Consider the following 23,345-nt stretch of genomic DNA (forward strand, 5'->3'; position numbering starts at 1 on the left):
CACTACTATAAAATCCTATAGGGATAGCCAGTCAAATGAAGATAGCAGTTTTGTTTTGTTTTTAGATACAAATTAAAGAGAAAGAGAACAATGCAAAAATTTCCACTTGTGGAGGAAGAGCTGGTTTGAGATTTTTTTTTTAGACAGGTGAGGGTGGATTATACATCACTTGGAGTTTAGATTTCACTTGATGTATTTTAAAGTGTTGTGGCAGTTTTATTTTAAAATGTAAATATTTACCAAATCCCAGAATCACATCCTTTGCGTGTTTTAAAACTTACTAAATGCCAAATTTAAAATGTACAAGATGCCTCTGGGGATGTAGCTCAGACATAAAGTGCTTGCCCAGCATGTGCAAGGCCCTGGGTTCAACTCAAAGCACTGGAAAAAAATGTACAAGATGTGATATATGATTTTTCAAAATTTATTTTAATGGGAGTACCTCTAGCAACAGCCCTTTCAAACCAATGGTCTGGTGGCCTCTCCCTTCACTTCAACTCTTGCCACCATCCCCAAGGGGTGGGGGTGGGGGAGGAAGCCAAGTTGGAGGTGGTCCTATTGGTTGTTGCTCTTGGAGTCTAAACCTGCCCTTCCCTCCAGATTCCAGAACCTTGACTTCTGGGTTGGACCTAGGGGCAGACATCAGCTTGAGGGAGTGAGAAGGGACAGGTCTACAGGCACTTTGACCATGAAGACTCTAAGCCTCCCACAGGTCAGAGAGGAAGGTCTACCTCGGGCCAGGGCCAGTTTCTCTGCTAACGAGGGTAGACATGGCTGTGCCCTACAGACTCAGCCTACATCCTTGGCCATACCACTCATCCCATATCTGGTCACTTGACCTGAGAGGAGGCCATCTACACAGAGGTGTGGTTCATTTTAAAGCAGAGACATTGTTCTGAAGAGGAGGCTGAAGCCCAGTCCAAGTTGGGGCTGGGGAATTCCTTCCAATCACCAAAAACATACTTTGGTTTCTGCCCCCACATTTCTGCTCCCTGTTTTGTCCTAGATTTCTATATCCAGTTCGCCTGAGTGTGGCTGTGCTGGCTGTCTCTTCCCCCCCGTTCTGCACCTCCAAGCCCTCAGTCTGAGCACCAGGAGGTTTCTCAGGAGGCAGCAACCTCCAGGAGCCTCAGGGGCAGGAGGGCAACAGGGCCTCCCCTCCCTCCATAGAGAGGGACAGTCTGGTCAGGGACATGGGACAAAGGAGGGAATCTTCTCTAGCTGACAGCCCCTGAGATGAGTCCAGCTGCATTTATCCTTGACTCCTCCAACTGCAGAGGGCGCTGTTGAGTGTGGTGGTGGAAGGCAGGAGCCAAGTCTATCACCTGGCTGCTGGCACTGTGGGTGGGACAACCAGCTGTGTGATTTGAGCAGGACCTTTCCTGCTTTGGGTCTCAGTATCTTTATCTGTGAATGGGGGCTACCGTGAGGATCCAGCAAGAGAGGCTGGGGTGGGCAAATGACTGTAGACATCCAATCTGCTCTTCTTGGGGGCTCCTGTGATGTCCCTCTGCTCCTCTTGCATGGAGCCTTGTGGCTGCAGCAGACCCTGGTCCCATGGAGCCCCTTTCACGGCTGCACCCCCTTTCCTGCCAGGCTTCCCTTCCTCTCTGAGTCCCCAGGGCCTTTGTAGAAAGGAGGACCCAGGGGAAGATGGTGGAGATGAAACTACCTGGATAGTGGAGGAGTGGGGGCAGGTGGATGACAGAGGGGTCACACAGCAGCAGTCTGTTTGATGCTGTGGAAGCTGAGCCTGGTGGGTGACGTGGGGATGGACATGGCCCGGGCCACAGGCACTCTGAGGGAGTGATGGTCCTGCCAGCGGTGCCACCGTTTCTTCACAGCTGAGCGTACCTGCAGGGAGGAAGTTTAGTCACCAGCCAGGCCAGGTCTCTCCCTGCTCCCTGACCCTCCTAGGGCTGGTTAAGGGAGGCCAAGTTGGCCCTTGTACTGCTGCCCATACACCAAAGGACCGATCAGTCCCCAAACTGAGGTCTTCCCCAGACCCTGTTGCCTCCTCTGAAGGGCTCCCTTCCCCATCCCTCTTCTGGAGAGGCCAGCCCTATACTTCCTGTGCCTCATTTTCCTGAGTGTTCTGGTTTCCTGTGACACTGCCACCTCAAATTTAGCATCCTGGGCAGGACCAGAGGCTTTTTAAGTCAGTCCCTGCAGCTCTCCAGGGCCTTGCTGTAGCAGGTGTTACAAGGGTGGCCCAGGTTGCATGCCTGGCTCCCTCATCCTACATAGGGGCCTTCTCCCTCCTTGCCGTGTAGCCTGTATCTTTCCTGCCACTCAGCACACTCTGCCGGAGAGGGAAAGCTATCAGTTCTGCTCATTTCTACACCCCATCGGATCTGTTCCTGTTTGTATCGTAATGCAAGAATTCTGTAAAATGGATCAGTCTGGCATCCAAGCCTGACACATGGTTTGAACAGAATAAAATTCCATAAGCACCTGTTGGCATTCACTTTAGCAGCTCCTGCTCCCCCTTGCCCAGGCCCAGATTTAATTGACATGCGACCTTATCTGCACAGATACCCAGCATAGCCCTGTGCAATCACAGGTCAAGTGGCCTCTGGAAAACATTTGGGTTCCTCCAGAGTGTTTGAAAGCTCACAAGCCTTGGGACTCTGTCTGCTCTTTGCTGTACCCCATACCCTGCTCATGGATTTCATCCTCCATTGGCACATTCTTTGAGGTATCTGCTCTGGAATTCTAGGCCTCCTTAGCTGACCACCCCCCAGAGCCTGTCTACTATGTGTGGTCTTTTTCTGTGGTGGTCTTTTCTGAGTCCATAAAGAAGTGATTGCATGGCATAGGTGTTTCCCCTTTCTGCATGCTTCCTCCTGTCACCACCTCTGCTCTAGTTTCTCTTTTCCATAAGTCCTTGCAATTTTGATGCCCTGCCCACCCGGCTCTGAGGTGTGCATGGGGCACTGACATGTTATTTCTGGCCTGCTTAGTAGTTGACCTTCTAAACTGGTCCCAGGCCCTTCAGGAGGAGTCCTGTTTCCCTAAGGTATCTCTCCTTAGCTCAAGGCAGAGCTAAGCAGAACCAGGGACCAGGCTCTTCTGAAAGGCTGGGCAGCTTGACTAGAAGTACTCTAGAGTTGAGTCTGAGTACACTGGTGTCCTGAGTCTGAGGACACTGAGAGCCCAGGCCACCCCAAGGGCCCAGTCTTGTACCTCTCCATTGAAGAAGCAATAGAAGACAGATACAAAAAAACCCTAGAAAGGAAGGAAGGAGCAGTCAGAGACCTGCAGAGGATCCACCTGGCTGAGGATGGGGTGGGGATAGGGTAGCTGGGGGCTAACTGGCCAAGACCCTAGGGATCAGAAATGGGTGGAGCCTCAGAAGTCATGGCTTCAGCCCTGTGATACAGGTACATCAGAGTCCACTCTGAGTGAGGGGTGGTCTCTGGCCTAAAGCCAGAATTCCAGCCCTCAACATTCTGTACCTGTTCCAAGGCCTCAGGCTGCAATCACCCTGAATCCTCAGAAGCGCTGGGTACCTGAGTCCCAGGTTGGTGGGGTTGTGGGGGGTTGGGGGTGGGGTGGAACCAGGGCTTAGTCCAGGCAGCTTGCCCAGTGTCTGGGGCTGGGGTGAGTTCTGAGTATGCAAGCACTTGTGTTCTCAGCTCGTGTTAGCACAGCCCATGCCTGAGCATCCAGGCCTGGAAAGCTCACTGCCACATAGGGGAGGGGGGAGGCCCACCTGGAAGGACTGCAAACCTGGAAGGACTGCAGGAAGGAGTTGAAGTAGATAAACACGATCTGTGACAGGTCATCCTCACCAGGGTTGATAAAGAAGAGCATGTAGGTGATGCCCAGCAGGGGCAGTAGCACCAGGGTGGCTTTCACCGCCTTCCTGGGGGACAAGAGGGTAGTAACGGGCTTGAGCTCATGCTCTAAGCTCATGCTTCTGCTGGGAACTTGAGCCAGCTCCCTGGTGAGGACTCAGAGGGCCCTGCCTGGAGGTAGGGGGACCACTCAGATGACCTCCTCATTTCCCCTGGGTCAAGGCACACAGGTGTTCACATACCTGTACTGAATCGTCTCTGATGTGGTGGATGCTCGCAATTTTGTCATTAGGATCCTGACAATGTTGAACAGAAATACAAAATTGATCTGAAAGAAGAAGGAAGAGAAGGAAAAAGGAAAGACTGTGAGTGGAGGGGGTGGCGGGCTGAGAGGTAAGCCACTCCTACCCCCCCAGATCCCCTGAAAACCCATCTCCCGAACATGCCCTCCAGCCTCTGCTCTTCCCTGACAGCACATGGAGATGCCCCATTGGCTCCAGGGCCTGCTCTCCACCCCTGCCCCAGGGAGAGTAGAGGCCACCCTTTGGGACAATTCAGAAAGCCCCAACCTGCCCTGCTCAGGGATCCCACACAGCCAGACTCTAGAGCTCTCCCTAAGCTCCTCCTCTCAGCCATAGGGTCCCCACTTGTTGACTGAGGGTCTCTGAGGCCCGCAAACTGTCACTGGGTCCAGGTTGGCTGAGGTCCTTTCAGCCCTGCTCTGGGCGGGGGCAGTGGCAGCCAGATGGAGCGGTTAGTACTCCGTTGCTCGTGGAAGGAGTGATTAATCACACCACTGCCCCCGCACCTTGGAGCCTTTGCAGATACCCCTAGTAACCTTTGTAGACACCCCCAGTTGAGGAAGATGAATAGGCTGCTGGGCGGCTCTGGGGCTCCTGGAAGGGCCTCATTTATCTTCATTCCAAGCCTCCCCTGTGCGTGGGAGCCACCCCCAGCCTCTGCCCTCCACCTACCGGCTAAGCTCTGCTTCCTGCCGCTTGGGTCTCCATTCTCTATTCTCAGACTCCAGCCTGTCCTGCCTCCTCTCAAAGAAACCATTCCAGCCCTTCAGCAAGCACTGGCTATTGTACCCTGAGGGTGTCCAGCCTGGTTTCTGGTTTTATTTGACCATTCTTTCACTGAACCAATTTGCCATATGCCAGGCTTTAGCTAGGCACCAACAATGAGGAAGTGGTAGGCAGACAGGATCCCTGCTTGCAGAAAGCTTGTGACCTACTGGGGGTAGATGTGTATGGGGAGAGATTATATCCTCTTAAGGTCTGGAGTGATGTGAGAACTAAAGGTGAGTCAGTGTTAGCCAGTGAAGCTGGGGAATCCTTCCAGGCAGATACCAGGCCTAGAGAGAATGGCCTGGGACAGAAGGAACCAGGTCCCCAGATGGCTGCCAGTGTGTCTGCAAGTGATGCTACAGGAGTACCGGGACAAGTTCAGAGAGGGAGATGGAGCTGCCTGGGCCCAAAAGAAGAATCTACATCTTTCATCAAGGAGCCCTTGCAGGACCCTCTCACCAAGCCCAGAATGTTTCTGAGGATGGCCCACTTGGCTGGGCTCTCGGGCTGCTGCAGGTGAGAGGGTACTGGTGCAGATGAGGCCAGCTGCAGCAGGTTCAAAAATAAACAGACCTGGCTAGTTGCTATTTAATGGGCAGTCTGTAAACCACCCTGGATCTGCTGGGGAGGCAGGACACATGCTAAATCACCAGCTGGTATTCAGGATCCCCTCTTTGTTCCCACATCTTCAGCATTGACATGTGTGCAGAGGGCAGGGATGGGGAGAGAGAAAGGAAGGGAGAGAGGGAGAAAGGAAGGAAAGAAGGAAGGAAGGATGCTCCCAAGGCCTGGGGCCTCCTCTCCATGCCTGGGTTTAAAAATGGCAGGAACTGAGTGTGAAGTAACACAGAGAGAGAGAGAGAGAGAGACCAGGAGCCAGGGCACCTGGTCTATCTCCATCTTCCTTCCTTCCTTCCTTCCTTCCTTCCTTCCTTCCTTCCTTCCTTCTTTCCCTGCTTCCTTCTTTGTTACAATATGACTATCATTATTTTGTCTCCTTATTGTAGAAATGAACTAAGAAAAAAGAATCTTTTCCTTCAGGCCAATATGGCCATCTTGTGTGAAACTTTTTAAAATATAATTCTTCAGACTATTGACTTAGAACTTACAGGGGAAATGGTATGGCACCCATAGACAGTGTGGGGACATGCTGGACCATGTGCTCCTGCCTGCTAGATCTAGTTCTATCCAAAACAAAGTAAAATAGTATTAGCAGTCATTCATAGAGTAGGTGCAAAAACCATGGGTTAGTCTTCAGTTATAGGGCAATGAAACCAATTGCCTCAGCCCTATCGCCCATATAAGTATGTCTCAGACAATGTAGTTATCCACGTCGAAGGAAGAGGAATTCATGAAACCTATTTTTAAAGTATACATGCATGACAAGGGAACCCTAAATGTGATGCATATTTAAGGAGAGGAAGCACATGACACTGTAGCATGAAACTGTTCCTTACACATAATTTATATAACAGTAAACAGGATGCCAAATACCCAATAAGGAGCTCCTCAAATGCTGTTTGCAGCTAAATGGATGGAACTAAAGAACATCATGTTAAGCGACGTTAAGCTGGGCTCAAAAGGTGAAAGGTTGCATAGTTTCCTTCATATATGGAAGCTATGATTCTATAAGATAAATGTACACATAAATACATATATGATCTTACATACACAGACAAACATACACACACACACACATAGAGAGAGAGAGAGAAAGTGATTGTATTAGTGGGTCTGTTTGAGGGGACTACAGGAGGCTGGAGAGTGAAAGAGAATGTGAGATAGTGAGAAATATTGAAGCATTGCATCTGGGAACAAAGATGATATAATGTAACTCACTGTAATCTGGTTCTATCGTATCCTGAGGCACATTTGAGTAAATGCCCAGGATAATATCTTGGTCCTGAGTGGACTTCCAGAAGCTCTGCACATCTCAGACCCTCCTCCTCACCCGTGCCCAGCTAACAGCTCCCTGTACCACACATGCTCCAGGAACACATCTATCTCCCAACATGGGTCTATAGAGTCTGTGACTTGTTGCCAGGGAGCCCCTCAAGATGGAATTGGGGGTGCCAATTTCATCTTCCCTCAACCTGGTTACCAATCTGTTTCACAGTTCCTGGGAGACTGGTTCTCTCTGGATGCCTGAGTTTTCTAGCTAGGCAAAGCTCCAAAGACCCAAATCCTGAGTCCTACTTCATGCAGGACCTTGATGGGCCATGAAGAAAGCCCAGAACACAGTCTTCTCTGCCCAGGAGCCGAGCATATCCAGGACCCAGGGTGGGAACAGCAAAAGCCCTGCTAGTTGCTGTTACAAGTGTAGGTTCCCAGTAGTAGCTTGGATCAACTGGGATGCTCCTGGGAGGTTTGTGGACTAGAAGCCACCATCCATGGACTGCAGGACTCAGCTTTAGCCAGACAGACCTGATGTGCTGTATGTTACAGAGGCCCAGCCTGCATCTGCTGGGCCCCTGGCAGGGACAGTGCCCAACATGAGGCACCTCTGGTGTCATGGAGCAAGCTCAGCTCAAAAACAGGGATAAATAGGCAGCTTCCCCACCTCCCACCTTTGAAGGGTCAGTTATAGGAACTTTGTGTACAGTTCCTCAGAGGCGTCATAATGAGAGGAAGCCTGACTGTCCTGCCTTACCTGTCCCAGCTTTCTGGGACAGGCCTTCATCAGAGGGCCTGGTGGGCCATCTTTGTCTACCTTGGAGATCATTACCATTCATCTCTTCTGATTTCCTTACTCCCCTCCTTTTGGTGACTTCCAAGGTTCACTGGACTCCATCTTTGGAGTGTCCTTGAGCTGAAGGTTTTTCACCACTGCCTAAAATTTCACTGTCAGGCTCTGTCTCTCTACTTTTGCTCCCACCATCTTCTATGCATTGTGAGACTACCTTCCAACTTAATACCTGGTTTGGAGTCCTAGTCTCCTAGCTCAAATTTCCACTGTTCAAGTGGCATTTTTGTGGCCTTAGGCCCATTGCTAACCTCTCTGAGCTTCCACTGCTCACTGGGGACAACCACACAGCTTGCCTTGCAAATCAGCACAGGATGATAAAATTATGGAGCATGAAGCCCTGAATCTGGCCTAATGATTGCCACATCTCTCTCCCAGGGAAACAACCAGCAAGAAGTCAGGTTTCCTACATACTCCACCACCCAAATCACTTCCCAGAACCAGAAATAAGTAGGTGTCTCTTTGCAGCAGAAATATAGCTGTTTTAAGTGGCTAGGGACAGGGAGGCAGTGAGACCTCCAACCACGAGGACGGCAGGCAGGTGGTGACCAGGCAGGCGACCTGTCCTGTGCCTCAGCTCTGTCAGCTGTAAGTGTGACCTTGGGCAAGCTTCATCTGTATCCTGGAGAGCATAATCCCTACTTTTGCACTTCAGGGATGTAAGGATCAGAAGTAACACAGAGCTTGTGGAAGGGCTCAACTTGGAAACCCAGAAACCCTTGTCTTTGTAATAACTGGGAGGAAAGGCAAGGTGGGTGTGGAGCCAGAAAAGGGGCACACCTCACCTGAGGAAGCAGGAAGCTGGGTCTCCAGGCCTCATCTCCCCTTCTCTGTCATTTCCTTACTCCTGCATCATTGGTCCCCAACTATGCCAGCCTTTCTTGGCAGGGTCCCAAGCTCATCAAAAGCTCTATCTCTCCACTATGGGCTTTCAGCAGCTGGCTGGGAGGGAATGGATCATAGGGTTTCCATTCACTCTGAGGGGTGAGTGACTCACTGCAGCTGGGAGTCCAAGGACAGTCCTTCCCCCACCTGCTGCTGACAAGGACTGACTTCTGCCTCTGAAGGAAGTAAAGCCCTGACTGTGGCAGTGGGTGGAAAACTTCATAGTTATCATCGGCTCAGATCCATCAAGGACGTGCCAAAAATGGGGTCCAGTGAATTCCAGAAGTCTCAGAAAGGAAGGGAGTAAGGAAATAAAAGAGATGAATAGTAGTCGTTTCCATGGTAGACGAAAGACCCACGAGGCCCTGCTGTATGCACGGGAAGGACCGCCTCTTTGTGTTTTCCAGAAGGCTCCGTGGCCCTTTAAGGAAGCTGGTATACACAGGAGACTGAAATTACCACGCCTGAAATAAGTCTTACGTAAATGCCAATTTCTTATAGGGCTCTTTGTATGTTATTTTTTTAAAAATGTATGATATATAATGGGTTCTTTTTTGCGGAATGCAGCCTCTACTTAAACTCTCTCTTAATTAAAGCTCGTTGTGGATTAAAGACACGGCAGCAATTATACCTTAGATGGGAATACATTTGGTAAAGGGCGGGGAGCTGGATGAGGAACAATTGCTCATTACTCCGCATTTGGTAATCTGCTGCTCCAGGCCGGGGGTGGTGGGTGGGGCCCGAGAGGGGGTCGCTGGGGGCAGAGAGGAACGCAGGTCTGGGCTGAACAGAAGCCTGCAAACCCTCTCTTGCCACCAGCTGCCTGCTCACCTGGCTATCTCAGCACTGTACTTGGCAAGGGGCCATCAGACCAGGGAAGGCACTAAAACCTACCTGGTCAGGCTTTTTCTCCATCCAGAGAAAGAACCCGAGGTCCAGAGAAGCACCCAGGGCTGCCCCAGGGCACAGAGCCTGAGGAAGGGATTGCTGGGTGGTGATGAGAAGCAAGGTGGCGGGTAAGGGGGTAGCAGAGTAGGCTCAGGTTGCTGCCCCGGCCATATCTTTTCCTCTGCTGTCCTCCCCATGCTCCAGCCCCCACCTAGTCCCCACTGAGAACCTACCAAGAGCACAAGGATGATCGGGCCCTGATAGATGTAGTCCACCAGGTCACCAGGCTCCTTGCCAAACCAGCACCTGCAAAGATGGGGTAGCTGTTGGTGGCCTCCTGAGCTGAGCCTGGAGGACCACTCCCAACTTGGAACCAGAGTCCTCTTGACTTGGCCCTTCCTGAGCCCCAATCTCCAAGACCCTAGGCTATCTTTGGCTCCACCTGGTGGGTCTGGTCTCCCCAGCTAGGTTGAGGGCAGGCCTGAGGTTTCCTATTCAGTCCCCTCCCCCACTGCAGACTGTAGGGCCCAGGGATGGGCATGCAAGGAGGTACAGAAGTGAAGGGAGAGCTGTGCTCCCCCTCACTGGCCTACAGCCTAACTGCCCTGGGCCACCTGTTCCCATGTTGCTTGGAACCTGAGCTCTGTGTTCCAGGCATTCTGGACACAAAGCAGCAGGTGTGGGGATGGAGCTTTCTCCCATCCTGGGTCCCGTCTTCAGTCTTTGAACTGAGCTGCCTGCACCCAGTGAATGTAGCCTACCACCTGGCAGGCCTTGCTGGCTGCCAGAGGCTCGGTTTATTCTCCAGGAATGCTGGTCATGGGAGATGCTTTAGGGTCCCAAGGAAGGACTGGGCCAGGTCTCAATCTGCCTCTGCCAGAAATGATCAGACCTAAGGAAGGGTCCACCGACCTTGGGATATTTTGTGTCATCCACAGCCTCCAAGATCATCCAGTATATCTCAGCCTCAGCCAGGAATCTCCTTTCATCTGAGTTTCTGGATTCTGCTTGAACACCATCTTTGATGGGAAGCTCACTACCTATCACAGCAATCCTCCCATTCCCTGGCAATTTTTACCTTTTGAGCCTTTCCTAATGTTGAGTTCCTGGGAACTCTACTCCACCTCTGAATCCCATCTGCTCTCTCCAGTCCTGAGAGTTGCTCTCACCTAGGCTGTGGCCCAGGACACCAGTCTGGTTCAGGGAGGAGCTAGGATGGGCCACTGGCACCCAGGCACAGACTGGGATAGAATAAGCTCTTGCTGGACTCCATCAAATGCTCTTTGACATGGCCTTGGATGCCATCTGGATGGAAAGCCTGAGACCTTGGTCTCTTCCACAAGTCCTTAGTCAGACCTGCCACATCCAGTTTGAGTAGGACATTTTGAAAGCCAAGTGGGTCGTGTACATGGGGCACTTGAAACCACAATTCCTAATTAAATTCAACAAGCAAAGCTACCTTGAGGCTTTCTGTGTGAACTCTGCTGGGGTGTGGGGACATTTCTTTCAGTCTAAGCACAACAGGAAAGTAATCTGTCCAGGCATGGCTATGATTCCTTCCCCATGGCTTGGCCCCAGCCCAAGACTGATCCCTGTGGCTGGCCCATCCCACTTACTGTTCATTCTCGTAGTACAGTTTTCCAATGGCCCAGGCGATGATGATGGGGCAGGGGACGCCTGCAAGGACAGACATGGGCTGCAGCAGACAGATGGACAGGGACTCTCTTGTGGGACCCAGGGCAGGAGATCATTTTTCTGCTCTTCCAACTACAGGACATCCACAACCCCAGGGGTGCCCTGTTCCTTGACTCTGCCCCCACTCAGCTATCCTCTCCAGACAGGGGATAGCATGACTTCTGGGATTCTGTGCTGGAGAAGTAGAGAAAGCCAGTTTCTCTTTTGAAGCTAGAAACAACTGTCTTTGGATTGGTCACTCTGGGCAGGAGGATGAAGGCCTTTGGAGTACACTTTGGAGGGATTCTTGGCTTCCTTCTCAGCATGGCGGAATCGCCATACCTGGGGTTGGGGTGCACCTGGGTTTGCGGTGGCAGGCAGAGCTGTGCTCTGGCCCTTGTCCCCAAGATAAAGGGAGATGACCTCATCAGCAGTGCCCCTCCCCCTAAGACCCCGCTGCCCTGGGATCCTCACACCATCCAATGAAGAGGAAGAGCCATTTGCGCAGGCGCTCGGTGGAATAGGTCATGACGATGGCTGTATGCAGGTAGCAGCCCTCCACGAGCATCCAGAAGAAGTTGGTGACCACGAAGTAATTGAAGATGGTAGTGATGCAGCGGCACCAGACCTGTATGTGGGCAGGGGTGGTCAGAGGCTGCTACAGGCTGTGTCAGGGTCAATTCTGCCCAGTCAGAGCAGCAAGGCTCAGGATCTCCCAAAGGGAGTTTTTGGATATGGCATTAAACAGCACCGCTCACTGAGAAGGTTCATCCTCCCTCGGCTCTCACACTCTGTGGGATGAAGTAAGAGGCCACTGTCTCTGGTGCCTGTGTGTTTTTACTCCTCTCTAACCTTTCCCAAGTTCTCTTTTTAATTAAGAAAGAGGGAGGCTGGTTCTGAGCTTTCTGCATCCAGAGACTGGGACTCAACAACATTGTTTTCATTGTCATGTTTGGAGTCGCCTTCAATCCATACCCAGTGGGACTGGGTTCCATTTAAGGATGGAATATGAACTTTCATTTGGAAAAAATGAAAACATAGTGAGTGCAGTGAGAGGGGGAGGAAGCCAGGGAGAGATTCTCCAGAGCCTTTGGCTCTGGGTTTGGGGTGTTTGGAACTTGGAGTAATCAGCTCTAGCTCTGCAGGGAGCCCTGCTAGCTCCAGGGCCTTCCGTGCCCCTCTCGGTGCCTCACAGTAACTGTCCTGCCTTACATGGTAGGGTAGGAAATGAAGGTATGAAGAACTGTATGTGGTTGTAGTGGTTGCCATTGCTGTGATTTCCCTCCAGCAGAGAGGAGTCTGTCCTGTTCCTCTGAGCGAGGCAACCCTCTAAATCACCTTGCTTGAGATGCAGGGAGGGCATGAGGCTGCCCAGAGCCATGCTGTGAACCACACTGAGCCAGGGTCCAGGCTGCGGGCCTCTAGGCCTGAGCTTTCCAATAGCCCCTACACGGTCCTCTTTATCCTGGGTTCGTCCCCAGAGCACCTTCAGAGCCAAGGATGGGATGTAGAGAATGGTGGAAAAAGCAGGTTTGGACATGAACCAGTTGGGCATCAGAGCAGTCATGGGAAGGCCTATCTCCTCCCTGTCTGGCTCTGACATCCAGGCTCCTGGGTTACCCCACTGTGCCAAGCTGCTAGCTGCTTTGGGCCTTTGCCCTATGGCTTCAGCCCTGACCTTGGGCCCAGGCAGCTGCTGTCTCCTTCCTTCTAGAAAGTCCTGCTGATTTGGGAGGCTAAGAATTCCCTTCTCCTAACCCTGCCTTTTGTGCAAGTCAAGTGATATCTCATCAAGACAAGCCAATATTGGGGCCTGACATCTCATTGCACCTGCTTGGCCCCAAGACAAGATTCAGTGCTCAGAGTCAGGCTATTGAAGAAAATAGACTGAGCAACCTCTAAGGGTGTGCCAAAGATCTCGGTTGGCCCCATTCTAGTCTGCAGTTTTGCAGTGACTTAGACACAGCATAGTAGCGGTTGACACAAATCCAGGGTGGACTCCAACATGTGGGGGTCCCATGATGTGGAGGCATTATTATAGCAATGTGACCTTGGCAAGTCACTTGACCTCTCTGAGCCTCAGTTTCCATGTCTGTGGAGGGCGTAACACTCCTTCCATTCTCCCATTGGGACCACATGAGACAGACTTCAGCAGAGGTTACTTCCAGTTCCCTTCTTTCTGACGGAACCAAGTTAGACAGATGGGGGAAGAGAATTGGAAAAAACCACCTGGCATCAATTGTGTGCAGCTCCCAAGAGCCTGACCTACAGCTCTGGCCCCACCTCCTGACCCTGTTGGGCCACTGACTGGGGTGGAGGGGAGCTCACATCTGGTTTTGCCACCAAGTGTCAAGCAAAGAGGTGAGCACCCCTAGAGTCTGGGGTCCCAGCCCAGCTCCTCACTCCCCAGCAGTTACCTCATTGCTCTCGTGCACTTCGTGGTCAATGAGCTGCAGCAGGAACCACATGGCATTTCTCAGGATGAAGGTGCTGATGAGGTTCCAGTGGATCACGTTCCGCAGGCAGCGGATGCTCCTATGGGAGGTCAAGGTCAGCCAGGGTCAGAGCTCAGATGGGGCTGAGACTAAGGGTCAGCTAGCGTTGAGGGTCTTCTAGGACTGGACTCCTCCAAGCCAGATGGAGACTTAGCTTGGGGTGAGGGCAGGGCTGCACTGGAGCCAATTCTCCTCTCCACCCCCAGTGGCCACAGTTGGCTTGCTTTGCTCCCCCTTCCCCCCCCCACCCCCACATGCCTGCTGGTGGTCAGTACCCTGACACCTGGCTCAGTGTTCCTCTGCCCACTGGCTCTGGGCCCCAGAGTAGAGGAGACTACGTGGGCAAAAGGAAGACCAGGAGAAAGCAGAGCAGGAGGCAGACTCACCGCAGCACCAGGAAAAGCAGGAAGGCGGCCACCAGGGCCACCACAGAAACACAGTGGCCAAGGTAGTTGACAACAAGGGCAATGCGGTAGTGCAGGTCATACTTCCTCTGCTAGACAGACAGACAGACATGGGCAGATGGAGGCACTGGTGCATGGGGGTGGGGTTGGGCACTCCAGCCATGATCATCCCTGTGTGCCCTGACCTTGGTCACACCATGCCTGGATCCTAGAGTTTAGTCCTGTTAGCCCTGGTGGCTCTTGTGATTATAAATGGCTGTGGTCAGGTCTCCCAACATGCATTTAGGGGGCACATTTGAACATGGTCTATTCTGAGATGTCTCAGAAATGTAGGTACAAATTAAAAAAGAATCTAAACTCTCTAATGCCACATCTGGGTTTGGTCTTTACTCAGACCCCAGCTGACTAAGCAATGGAGGGTGAGTTTATGCATTTCTCTGGGCCTCAGTTGTGACACCTCTATAACAGGGCCAACCTAATAGAGGGAGGGGGAATAAAAGAGAATGATGGATGGGGTGAATTTAACTATGATATATTGTAAGAACGTTTGTAAATGTCACAATGTACCCCCAGTACAACAATATGATAATAAAATAAAATAAATTAAATTGGAAATGGTGAAAAAAATGGGGGCAACCTATCCTCTTACCTCAGAAGCACTGACCTATGAGAAATCTGGGGAATGGGCTGGGATTGCTCTTCCCTGAGCACAGCCATGGGGGAGGTCTGCAGAGCATTTGGGAGTACTAGTCAAACTGGGTCTTGGTTTTAAGTTTTTCTTTTTTTTTAAAGAAAAGATTCTATTCAAACTGAATAAAAGTCAGTTCACTTTTTATTATTGCCAAGTACTGGCAATTCTAAACAATGCCAGTGATAAAAGACCCCTCCCTTCCTGACAGGATGGTTCACACCCCCAACCCCCATGCACATTGTTCACCAATGTTAGAGCAGCCAGAAGAATGGCCAATGAGGGCAGAGGGCTGGCAGGAGCCTCTTTCTCTCCAAATCTTATGCCCCTCCTGCCTGCCCTAGAGCCATCGGGCTCACATTTGCTAGCATTACTTTCTCAGGCAGACAAATGTTTTTGCCTCTGTACTTGGACTTCATCTGAGGAGAGAACCCAGCCCCACTGAGGGCTGCATTAGGCAACTGAGGAGAGGAATGCATCTGGGACACACCATTTTGGGTGAAAAGTGAGGCACAGCTTGCTGGGGACTCAGCACAGTGTTAGAGCTTGCCCAGGATGTGGGAGGCCCTGGTTTCATCAAAATAAAAGGACAGGGAGAGGGAGTCTGGATCCAGGGCAGCACAGGTTTCACTTTCACGGTTGGAGAGGCTCAAGCAGGATCCAGATCCCTGCAGAAATGGCCCTAGTGGACGGCACTGGTTCCACGGGGAGTCAAGTCAGAATGGCCAATGGGAGACTGCGGCTCAGAGGAGGAAGGAGTGTGCTTGCAAAGCCACGGTGCCATTAGGTGTCAGGAAGCACCGCTCACATGGCCGATTTCTGTGTTCCAATCCACCACAGATCTGTCTCCCACCAGCCCAAGTTCTCCTAGAAGTGGGACTCCATGCCCCCTTCCTGACTCCCTCCACAGTGTTATACAGCACAGAGCAGAACATGGGCAGGGGCAGGAGGTACAGAAAGAAGTGGGTGTGTGGCACAAGGACCAGTTCTGCTATTGTTGGGATCCACTGTGCTGAACCTGAGTCTGTATGAGGACCAGGGTTGGAGCAGGTAAGGCCACTCACCTTGTCATCCAAAATGGGCTCACATTGTGAGTAGTTGATTCTTGAGGCCCATGTCCCATTCTCCAAGCATTCTCGGTAGGCATTCCCTGCAGAAGATGCCAACTGCCAAGAATCAGGTCACTCCCCTCCTCACGAACCCTCCCTGGCTCCCTGATGCCTACAAGATGAGGTCCACACTCCTTAGCTCCCCTGGGCCCCAAAACATAACACATGTCTAAAAGCTTACACGAAAGCCATTTATGAGAAAATTGCACAAAAGACTTGCATGCAGCTAAAATGCACACTAAAACCCATTTTAGACATAATCTTTGGTTCTTTGTACACTTCCTTTCCTTTTGTTCCTTTGCTACAAAATTGAACCCAATTGTGAGCAATGGATTGTGGCTGAAGATGTGCTTTCAGCACAACAAGTAATTTCCATCTTTGCCTCCATCACTACATTTATGAGTCCCATCCTTCTTTTCACCAATGAAGAGCCCTTGCATTTTAACAATAGCTGCCATTTACATAGCATGTGTTTCCATGGTCCAGGTCCTCTTTTGGCTGCTGCTAGTGGACAGTGAAGTAGGTACTGATGCAGCATTAACTCACTTAATAGAGGAGGAAACTGAGGCACAAAGAGATTAGGCTATTTGCGAAGGATGCAGAGGGACAAGAGGTTTCAAATGCAGCAGGATTTGTGTACTTGACCTTAGGTTCCCGGTTGTAGTAAACAGGAATGAAGGACATGTGGGGACCCCAGGGCTGTGCTCCTGCTCTGAGGCTGCCCTTGCCCGGAAGACACCTGGTGATGTCTCAGTGCTGAGGGCTAGCATCCACATTACAGGTAAAGTGTGACATGTGACAAGACATTTTGGGGCAGCAATGTATGATGTACAGCAGTGCAGGTTTTCCCAAAGGGAAATGTATGAATGTTGAAAACGCTCATGTCTAGCAATCAATCCTAGTTCTGACCATAAAGGTCTAGTTCCAAAGCTCCCCCCTTCCAGATAGCCTACCTAAAACTTTCCTGCTGAGACACTCCAAACCCTTTACCTGCTCTGCTCTGCATCACAGCATTAGCACGCGCTCCACCTCCCAAACCTGAGTACAATTCTGAAGAAGCCATTGTTTGGGGGTGATTTGTATTGGGGTTCTGCAGTTGTTTGTGGGTTTTTCTTTTTGGCTATGTTAGATATACAATATAAAGCTAATTAAAATAAATAGCTCATAGAGCTCCGAGTCACAGAGCTGGAGGGGAACTTCATATTGTTTTTGGAAGCAGTGAGTTCTGAAATAATCAAGTTACTTAAAACCCCACTTCCGCTGAGCCGACAGTGAGTTAAAAGCCATGGAACTATTAAGGAGCACTTGCTGAGGAGCAGAACAATGGGGGAGATTCTATTAGCTTAATTATTCTTTAATTTGGTGCTCCAAGCTCATAGATTTTTTAAACTTGGGCTTGTTACTGGCCTAGTTCTGCCCCCAGGGCCTGTCAGTAAGAGGTCCATCTCAGGCAAGATCCACTGTACTAGTCATGGGACTGTCCAGTCTCACCCTAATTCTGTCCCTCAAGAAGGGTGACCTATCCCTCACCCCTGCTCCTGGCACTTGACCCCCCAGGTGACCTTGGAGAATCTGATGCCTAGGACCTCAGCAATGCTCCTAAATGGGATGGGCTATCTCAACATGCCAGGGCAGGAAAGTTGCTGGATGAAGGAGCAGAGGTGTCTTGGATGGATGGGTCCTTTTGCAAAATCCCCCAGCCTCTTTTTGATGGGGCTCTGAACAGGTCTGTATGAGGTGAGATAGGCCCTGATCCTGGCTGTGGTTCAAGGCCAGAAAAAAAAGTCTCCCTGGAAAGTGGTCACAAGTGTTATACAGCTTTCCCAAAGAGGGCTAGGCCTCTTTCTCCAGGAAGGTCTCCATGACTACTTCCATTTCAGTGCACCCCCCAGTCCTGACCACCTGGACCTTACACTCAAGCCCTTTCTCATGACAGCCCTCAGTGGTCCAGATGCATGAGTTGGTCTCTGGCAAGTGTGGGGACTCACTGAGGTCAGGGCCACTGGAAATGGGGGCAGGGGGAGTATCCAGATGGAGATGCTGAAAGTCAGAGACTTTTTCTATCCTCACACCAATGCCCCTAGGGTCTCTGCTCCATGGAGTCTATCTTCTCCTTTCCTTTTGTTCTGGACTCCAGCACTCTCTCTGGCCCTCCTGCCTGGATTGGCACAGCAGCCTCCTCTCTTACCTTCCTGCTTCTTCTGATCCCCCAACTGTGCTAAATCCGGCCATCAGTGCCTCTTTATTGCTGTCAATAATAATGTCCAAATATCTTGGCATGACATTCAAGGCCCTCAGCATCTGGGGCCATGTCTGCCATTCCACAGGGCAGCTGTCCTTTGTACTAACAGGCTGGTACCTGCCCAGCTCTGTGCTGATCCAGCCCTTAACACGCTCTCCTCGCTGTCACTGACTGCTCATAAACTCCTACCTATCTTCTAAACCCCAGCTCAAATGCCTTATGGGGCCTTCTGCAGCACCCTAGATCTGACACAATCTCTTCTTTTTTTTCCTCTAGGCACCTTCTCTATATATTGCCATTTCTTGAATCATAGACCTTCACATTTCATTGCCCTTGAACTACAGTGACACATTTTTGTATCATAATTCAACATACATACATGCTTGAACTCAGTTTCAAAAAGCAAAATTGATCTTGACAACAGCTATAATGTTTTTCTTTCGATTCTGTTTTAATATAGTCTAGTCATTTCATATAGAAATGTTGGTCGTGACCCCTATATTGATTTCACAGACCACTATTGTCCCACAATCCATACTTTTAAAAACAAAAACCTATTTTAGAGCTTTTTCCATGATTTGCTATGGACTTTGTCTCTTGGATCCTTTTGTTTGGAATTGGGCTTGAGCTTCCTGGGGACAGACAAGTAGGCAGAGACCATATTGGCGTCATCTGGTCTCCCCTCAGGAGTAAGCCATTGAGTCCATGTGGGCTCGGTTGAACTGAATTCTATCTGCTGAAACCTTCATCTGCTGAAATTTGCAAATCAGGGTCTGAGATGCAGCATGTGGAGGTGGGAGCAGCTTCCCTCTGGGGACCCAACCCTGCCCAGGGATGAGATTCTGGCTATAAACACTGGGCACCAGACAACTGGAAGACAAATGTGCCTGCCCTTTGAGGGAGCTGTCTGCTGCAGCTAATGAGGGCGCTGAACCCTCATGCACAGCCTTGGACAGGAGAGAGGACAAGCCCTGCTGTCCAGCCCCCATCAGAACCACAGAGGATGGGCATGGAAAGTCTGAAGGCAGATGGCCAGGCCAGCATTATGGGGCTGGTTGCAGTGAGATGGGTGCCTGTTACCACAGCAACACAGGTTCCTCTGTGGAGGATCGATGCTGACGGTGTGCGGTGTGGCCTGCCAGCAGCATTAGGGTCTGGATGATGCAGACAGGGTCTTCTCTTGCATGGCTCTGTGGTTTAGGGAGCCTGGTCCCTATCCCCAGAGTGGTGTCAGCCTGTTGAAAGAACCCAAAGCAATGTGCTCTCCACCCTTAAGGTGACAACACTTTTATAATACTTCCTAGTTCCGGGACTCACCTGGGTGGTCCAGAACCCTGACTGGGAGGTGGGGGTCTATTGTCTAGCTGTAGTTTTGTCTCTGGTTGGCTAGGTAACCATGGCTATGGTTCCCTCTTGACCTCAGTTTCCTCTCAGCAAAAGTCATTTACATTGATTCTCAGTGATGCTACTGGCGTCTCAGGTGACTCAATTATTTGTGGAGTGGGACCTTGCAGTCTACTAAATGCCAGTGGATCTCTAAGCCATTGTGACAACTCCAAACATCTGTTTACCACTTGCAAATGCTCCCTGCCTCTGAAGGACATGGGAGATAAGGGCCATTATGAACCTTTTTTTGGTGGTAGTTTTAGAGGAAAGAGTATAAGACACAGGTTGGGCACAGGGGAAAGAGTGAGACTGGTTTGGGACAGCAATGTGCTCACTGACTATCTGGAAAGAAAATGACAAGATGAGGGAGGAAGGTGGAGAGAGCCAAAAGCAACATTTACTGAGGGAAGGAGACCAGCACCCAGGTCCAGAACTTTCAGTACCACGGACAGCGAGACTCTGAGGCCTCCTGCCCTTCACTATCTCTGCAGGTAGTAGACCTTGGAGAGCTCCTGCAAGTACCCCCCTCTTAGCCTGCACTCAGACCATTGGGCTGGGTCCAATCCAAAGATGTCAAGCTAATTCATCTCTCTCTCTCTCTCTGTCTCTTTCTTACTTACTTTTTTTTTTTCAGTACTGGGGTTTGAACTCAGGGCCTTGTGCTTGCTAGGTGGGTGCTCTACCACTTGAGCCACTTCACCAGCTCTTTTTTGTATTAGGTATTTTTGAGATAGGGTCTCTAGAACTATTTGCCTGAATTGGCTTCAAACTTTGATGCTCCTGATCTCTGCCTCTTGGGTAGCTAGGATTATAGGTGAGAAGCACTGGTGTCTAGGTTTTTTTTTTTTTCCCTGGTATTGGAGTTTGATATCAGGGCTTCATGCTTGCTAGACTGGTACTGTATCATTTGAGCTATGCCTCCAGCCCTGTTGTCTTTCTTAAGGCCCAGAGTCAGCCCCAGTTCTTCCAGGTGACTTTCATGATAGCTGCAGCCCCCTTAAGGGTCCAGCTGCTCACTTCTGCCTGGCTCACCCTGGGATGGATTGTTCTTTTTTACCCTCTTCTGCTGTAAAGGCAAGGCCCTTTCATAAGGGCCAGAGTTGAGCATGCTGGGTCTTCAGGATGGACCACAGATAATCCTGTTGCCTAGGTTGCTGGAGAACTCAATGAGGGTGAGACGCTCAGGGCAGACAAAGAAGATAGTCTGCCACCAGCAAGCTGCATGGCAAAGACAAAATGGGCACACACACACACACACACACACACACACACACACACACACACACAGGAGGCATCTAGATATTTCATATACTCCACTGATATGTCAACCCGTCCGTCAGAACTTCAGCCACTATAGGTCAACCCCATGTCAGGAAGGGGTGTCAGTCTCAAACAGAAAACCTGTGGGCAGCAGTCTCCAGACCCCAGGCACAGAGTCTTAACTGTTCCAAGAAAAGAACACTAGAAACAGAGTCAGTGGACCTCTCCCTGGGAATTTAAGATGGGAAGGAAACCTGTCCCTCATTTTGTCTGGTGGGGCCTAAAGAGGGAAAGATACATATCTGGAGGTGATCCTACAATGAAAAGGCAAAACAAGAGCTCTCCCCTGGGGTGCACTTCTTCCTGGGACCCCTGGTGTCAGTTTTTCTTGGAAAGGAGAGGCTCAGTGTTCCTGCAGATGCAGCCAGCTATGCCACCTCTGTAGGGTCTTGGTCATTTATTGTCCACATCCTTAGGGGCCAGGTAGCTCTCTTAGGGTTCATCTATCACAGATCCATTCATCTCTTTTCCTTCTGGCTTGGTGCCTTGTTGGGAAATCTTTGACCTTACTTTGAATCACTTTTCTTAGATTTTCTGGGAAATATCTTCTAGCCACTCTCCTCTCAGCCTGGCTCCAATGCCTGGACTAATTGCAGTTCACCCTACTTAAAAGACCATTGGGAAAACCAGAGCTAGGGTGGTCAGGGGCATAGTTGTGGTGCCCATTTCCCTGAGTGAACACTCCTACAGGGTCCTGATGCCACTCTAGGCTAATTAGTGCTGGCAAGCCCTGGGGCTGACTTCCCCTCTTCTGTTTTGGTCTGATCACCGCAGTGAGAGGTGGAAGATCACCTTGTGGGAACTCAACAGGCAGATGGTGATGTTCACCCAGGCTCAGACCCAGCCTGACCCGGAAGGGATGCTGGGTTAAAAGACTGAGAATCTATCATTGGCAAACCCAGACACTGAGTAGGAAAGACCTCTTTGGGACCATCTGGAACTTTTATTCCATCGCTTCCATGTTGTGTGACATTGCTCTCTGGGCTTTGATTGTTTACTCTGGATCTCCAGAAATGCCCAGCTTCACATTTGTACAGGATTCTTCACTCTTAGTGTCCTGCCATCTTTGAGTAGGTATATTCACAGGACACCATGGGGAAACTGAGTCATGGAAGCACTGAGCAGTTTAATAGAGACCATGCCGGCTTTGTGAAAAAGGGAAAGGGTGGTGAGTGGAATCCAGCTCACCATGGGGGAATCACTTCCTTCCCCAGGAGAGGAGCCTGTAGGGGGAGGCCCTGTCCCATGCTCTGGTTTCTGCTGTGCAGGGTCCCTTCTGCCTGCTGTCGCTAACAATACTCAGGGGGCCCAGCACCATGACCTACGGAGGAAGGCAGGAGGAGATTTCTGAGGCAGAGGCTCAGAACCATGGAATGTCAGGGGAAGGGGGCCCCACTGAAGGCATAGGGACTGAGACCCAAAGCAGGGGTGAAACAAGCAGTCAGATGAGCAGAATTAGAACTGACTCTCAACCTGAAGCTCCTGTGATGTAATGGGAAGAGCAGTCTCTGGTTGGCAGGGTCCTGGCGCGCTCTCTCTCTCTGTCTCTCTCTTTACCAGGCTCCTTCCAGGGGCCCCTGGAAGACAGGCTGAGGTCTTATGTATCTTTGAGAAGCTGGTTTCTAAACTCCTTGGGACTTTCTCACAGCCCCAGTAAGAGGCCTGAGACTGAGCAGGATAATTATTGTTCTAGAGGGATCCTGGGGAGGGGGAGAAAGGGGGGTTAACTCAGGAAGTGAGACTTCTTGGGTGAGTGGCTCCCAGAGTCAGCAGTGCCTTCCACGGTCCAGGCTTGCTGTGGGAACCTGAGCAGGTATAGCTCCCTCTGTGGCTGTCATTTCCTACTTTGGAGTGATAGGGGAGGGGAGGGCTGGAGTCCTAGCACAGAGGGCCCTGCAGCCAGGCAGCTCTGGGTATTTGGATGGCCAGAGGGAATGTAGTTCTACTTCTTTTCTTCCTTCCTCCTTTGCTGAGCTACACCTTTCTTGATGGCCATGCCTGTCCTACCATCCTTCTCTCCCAGTAGGTTAACTGTTCTCACACACAGGGAGCTTCGGGTCCTTGGGAGATTGCATGACTAGGTCTCCCTGGAGACTGAGGATGCAGCCCTGAGCTGCTGGATCACAGCTTCTACTTCTTTAATCCAGAGGGAAGGGGCTATCTGGGAACTTACCTGAGGTTCACAGCCCTGTCCCCAGAGTGTGTTCTCAAAAAATGTGACATTCACACTGCTCTAAGACCTTCCGGCTTATTCCCCAGCCCCTGCAGGAAGCCTCTCAGGCCTGGCCCAAAGCCCACCAAGCTTCTCTTCTGACTACAGATTTGTGCAAGTCAGATATTGAAGCAGTTGGCCCCTCTGAGGGCAGGGTTTGGCTTTTCTTTTCACTTTTTCCCTGCAGGGCTGAAGAGAGGATTCCTGTTGGGAAGTGGGGGCACTCAGTCTTCTGCATGGGGTTAGATTTACTGGGCTATCCTTCTTCCTTGTCTCATGAATATCCCAGTATGGATGCCCCCACACTCCACACTATTCCCAGCAGCACATGATGGGAGCCTGAAGTCAAGGGGGCCAAGGCTGAGCCAAGCTGTCCCTAGTGAACCTGCAAGAGGAAGATGGGCTGTGTGCTTGTGGTTGGAGGGGTCC

General features: G+C 50.8%; 1 protein-coding gene across 3 annotated transcripts in view; it reads right to left on the reverse strand.

Annotated features, from left to right (window-relative positions):
- Positions 1 to 440: 440 nt before the first annotated feature.
- The window catches only part of Crhr2 (corticotropin releasing hormone receptor 2), a 42,271-nt gene continuing 19,366 nt past the window's right edge, over positions 441 to 23,345 (reverse strand). For 2 of the 3 annotated variants that reach the window (XM_020156551.2, XM_074065240.1), the window contains 10 exons: positions 15,712 to 15,797; positions 13,942 to 14,051; positions 13,478 to 13,595; positions 11,535 to 11,688; positions 11,003 to 11,063; positions 9,620 to 9,692; positions 4,043 to 4,128; positions 3,733 to 3,868; positions 3,187 to 3,228; positions 441 to 1,854 (listed from right to left, as the gene is read on the reverse strand). In XM_020156551.2, the coding sequence (XP_020012140.2) occupies positions 1,714 to 1,854; positions 3,187 to 3,228; positions 3,733 to 3,868; positions 4,043 to 4,128; positions 9,620 to 9,692; positions 11,003 to 11,063; positions 11,535 to 11,688; positions 13,478 to 13,595; positions 13,942 to 14,051; positions 15,712 to 15,797 (1,007 nt within the window). In that variant the 3' untranslated portion in view covers positions 441 to 1,713. The remainder of the gene's footprint in view (positions 1,855 to 3,186; positions 3,229 to 3,732; positions 3,869 to 4,042; positions 4,129 to 9,619; positions 9,693 to 11,002; positions 11,064 to 11,534; positions 11,689 to 13,477; positions 13,596 to 13,941; positions 14,052 to 15,711; positions 15,798 to 23,345) is intronic. The other variant, XM_074065241.1, reaches the window with a different exon arrangement.

The sequence above is a fragment of the Castor canadensis genome, chromosome 2 (assembly GCF_047511655.1).
Source record: "Castor canadensis chromosome 2, mCasCan1.hap1v2, whole genome shotgun sequence".
NCBI classification, from domain to species: Eukaryota; Metazoa; Chordata; class Mammalia; order Rodentia; family Castoridae; genus Castor; species Castor canadensis.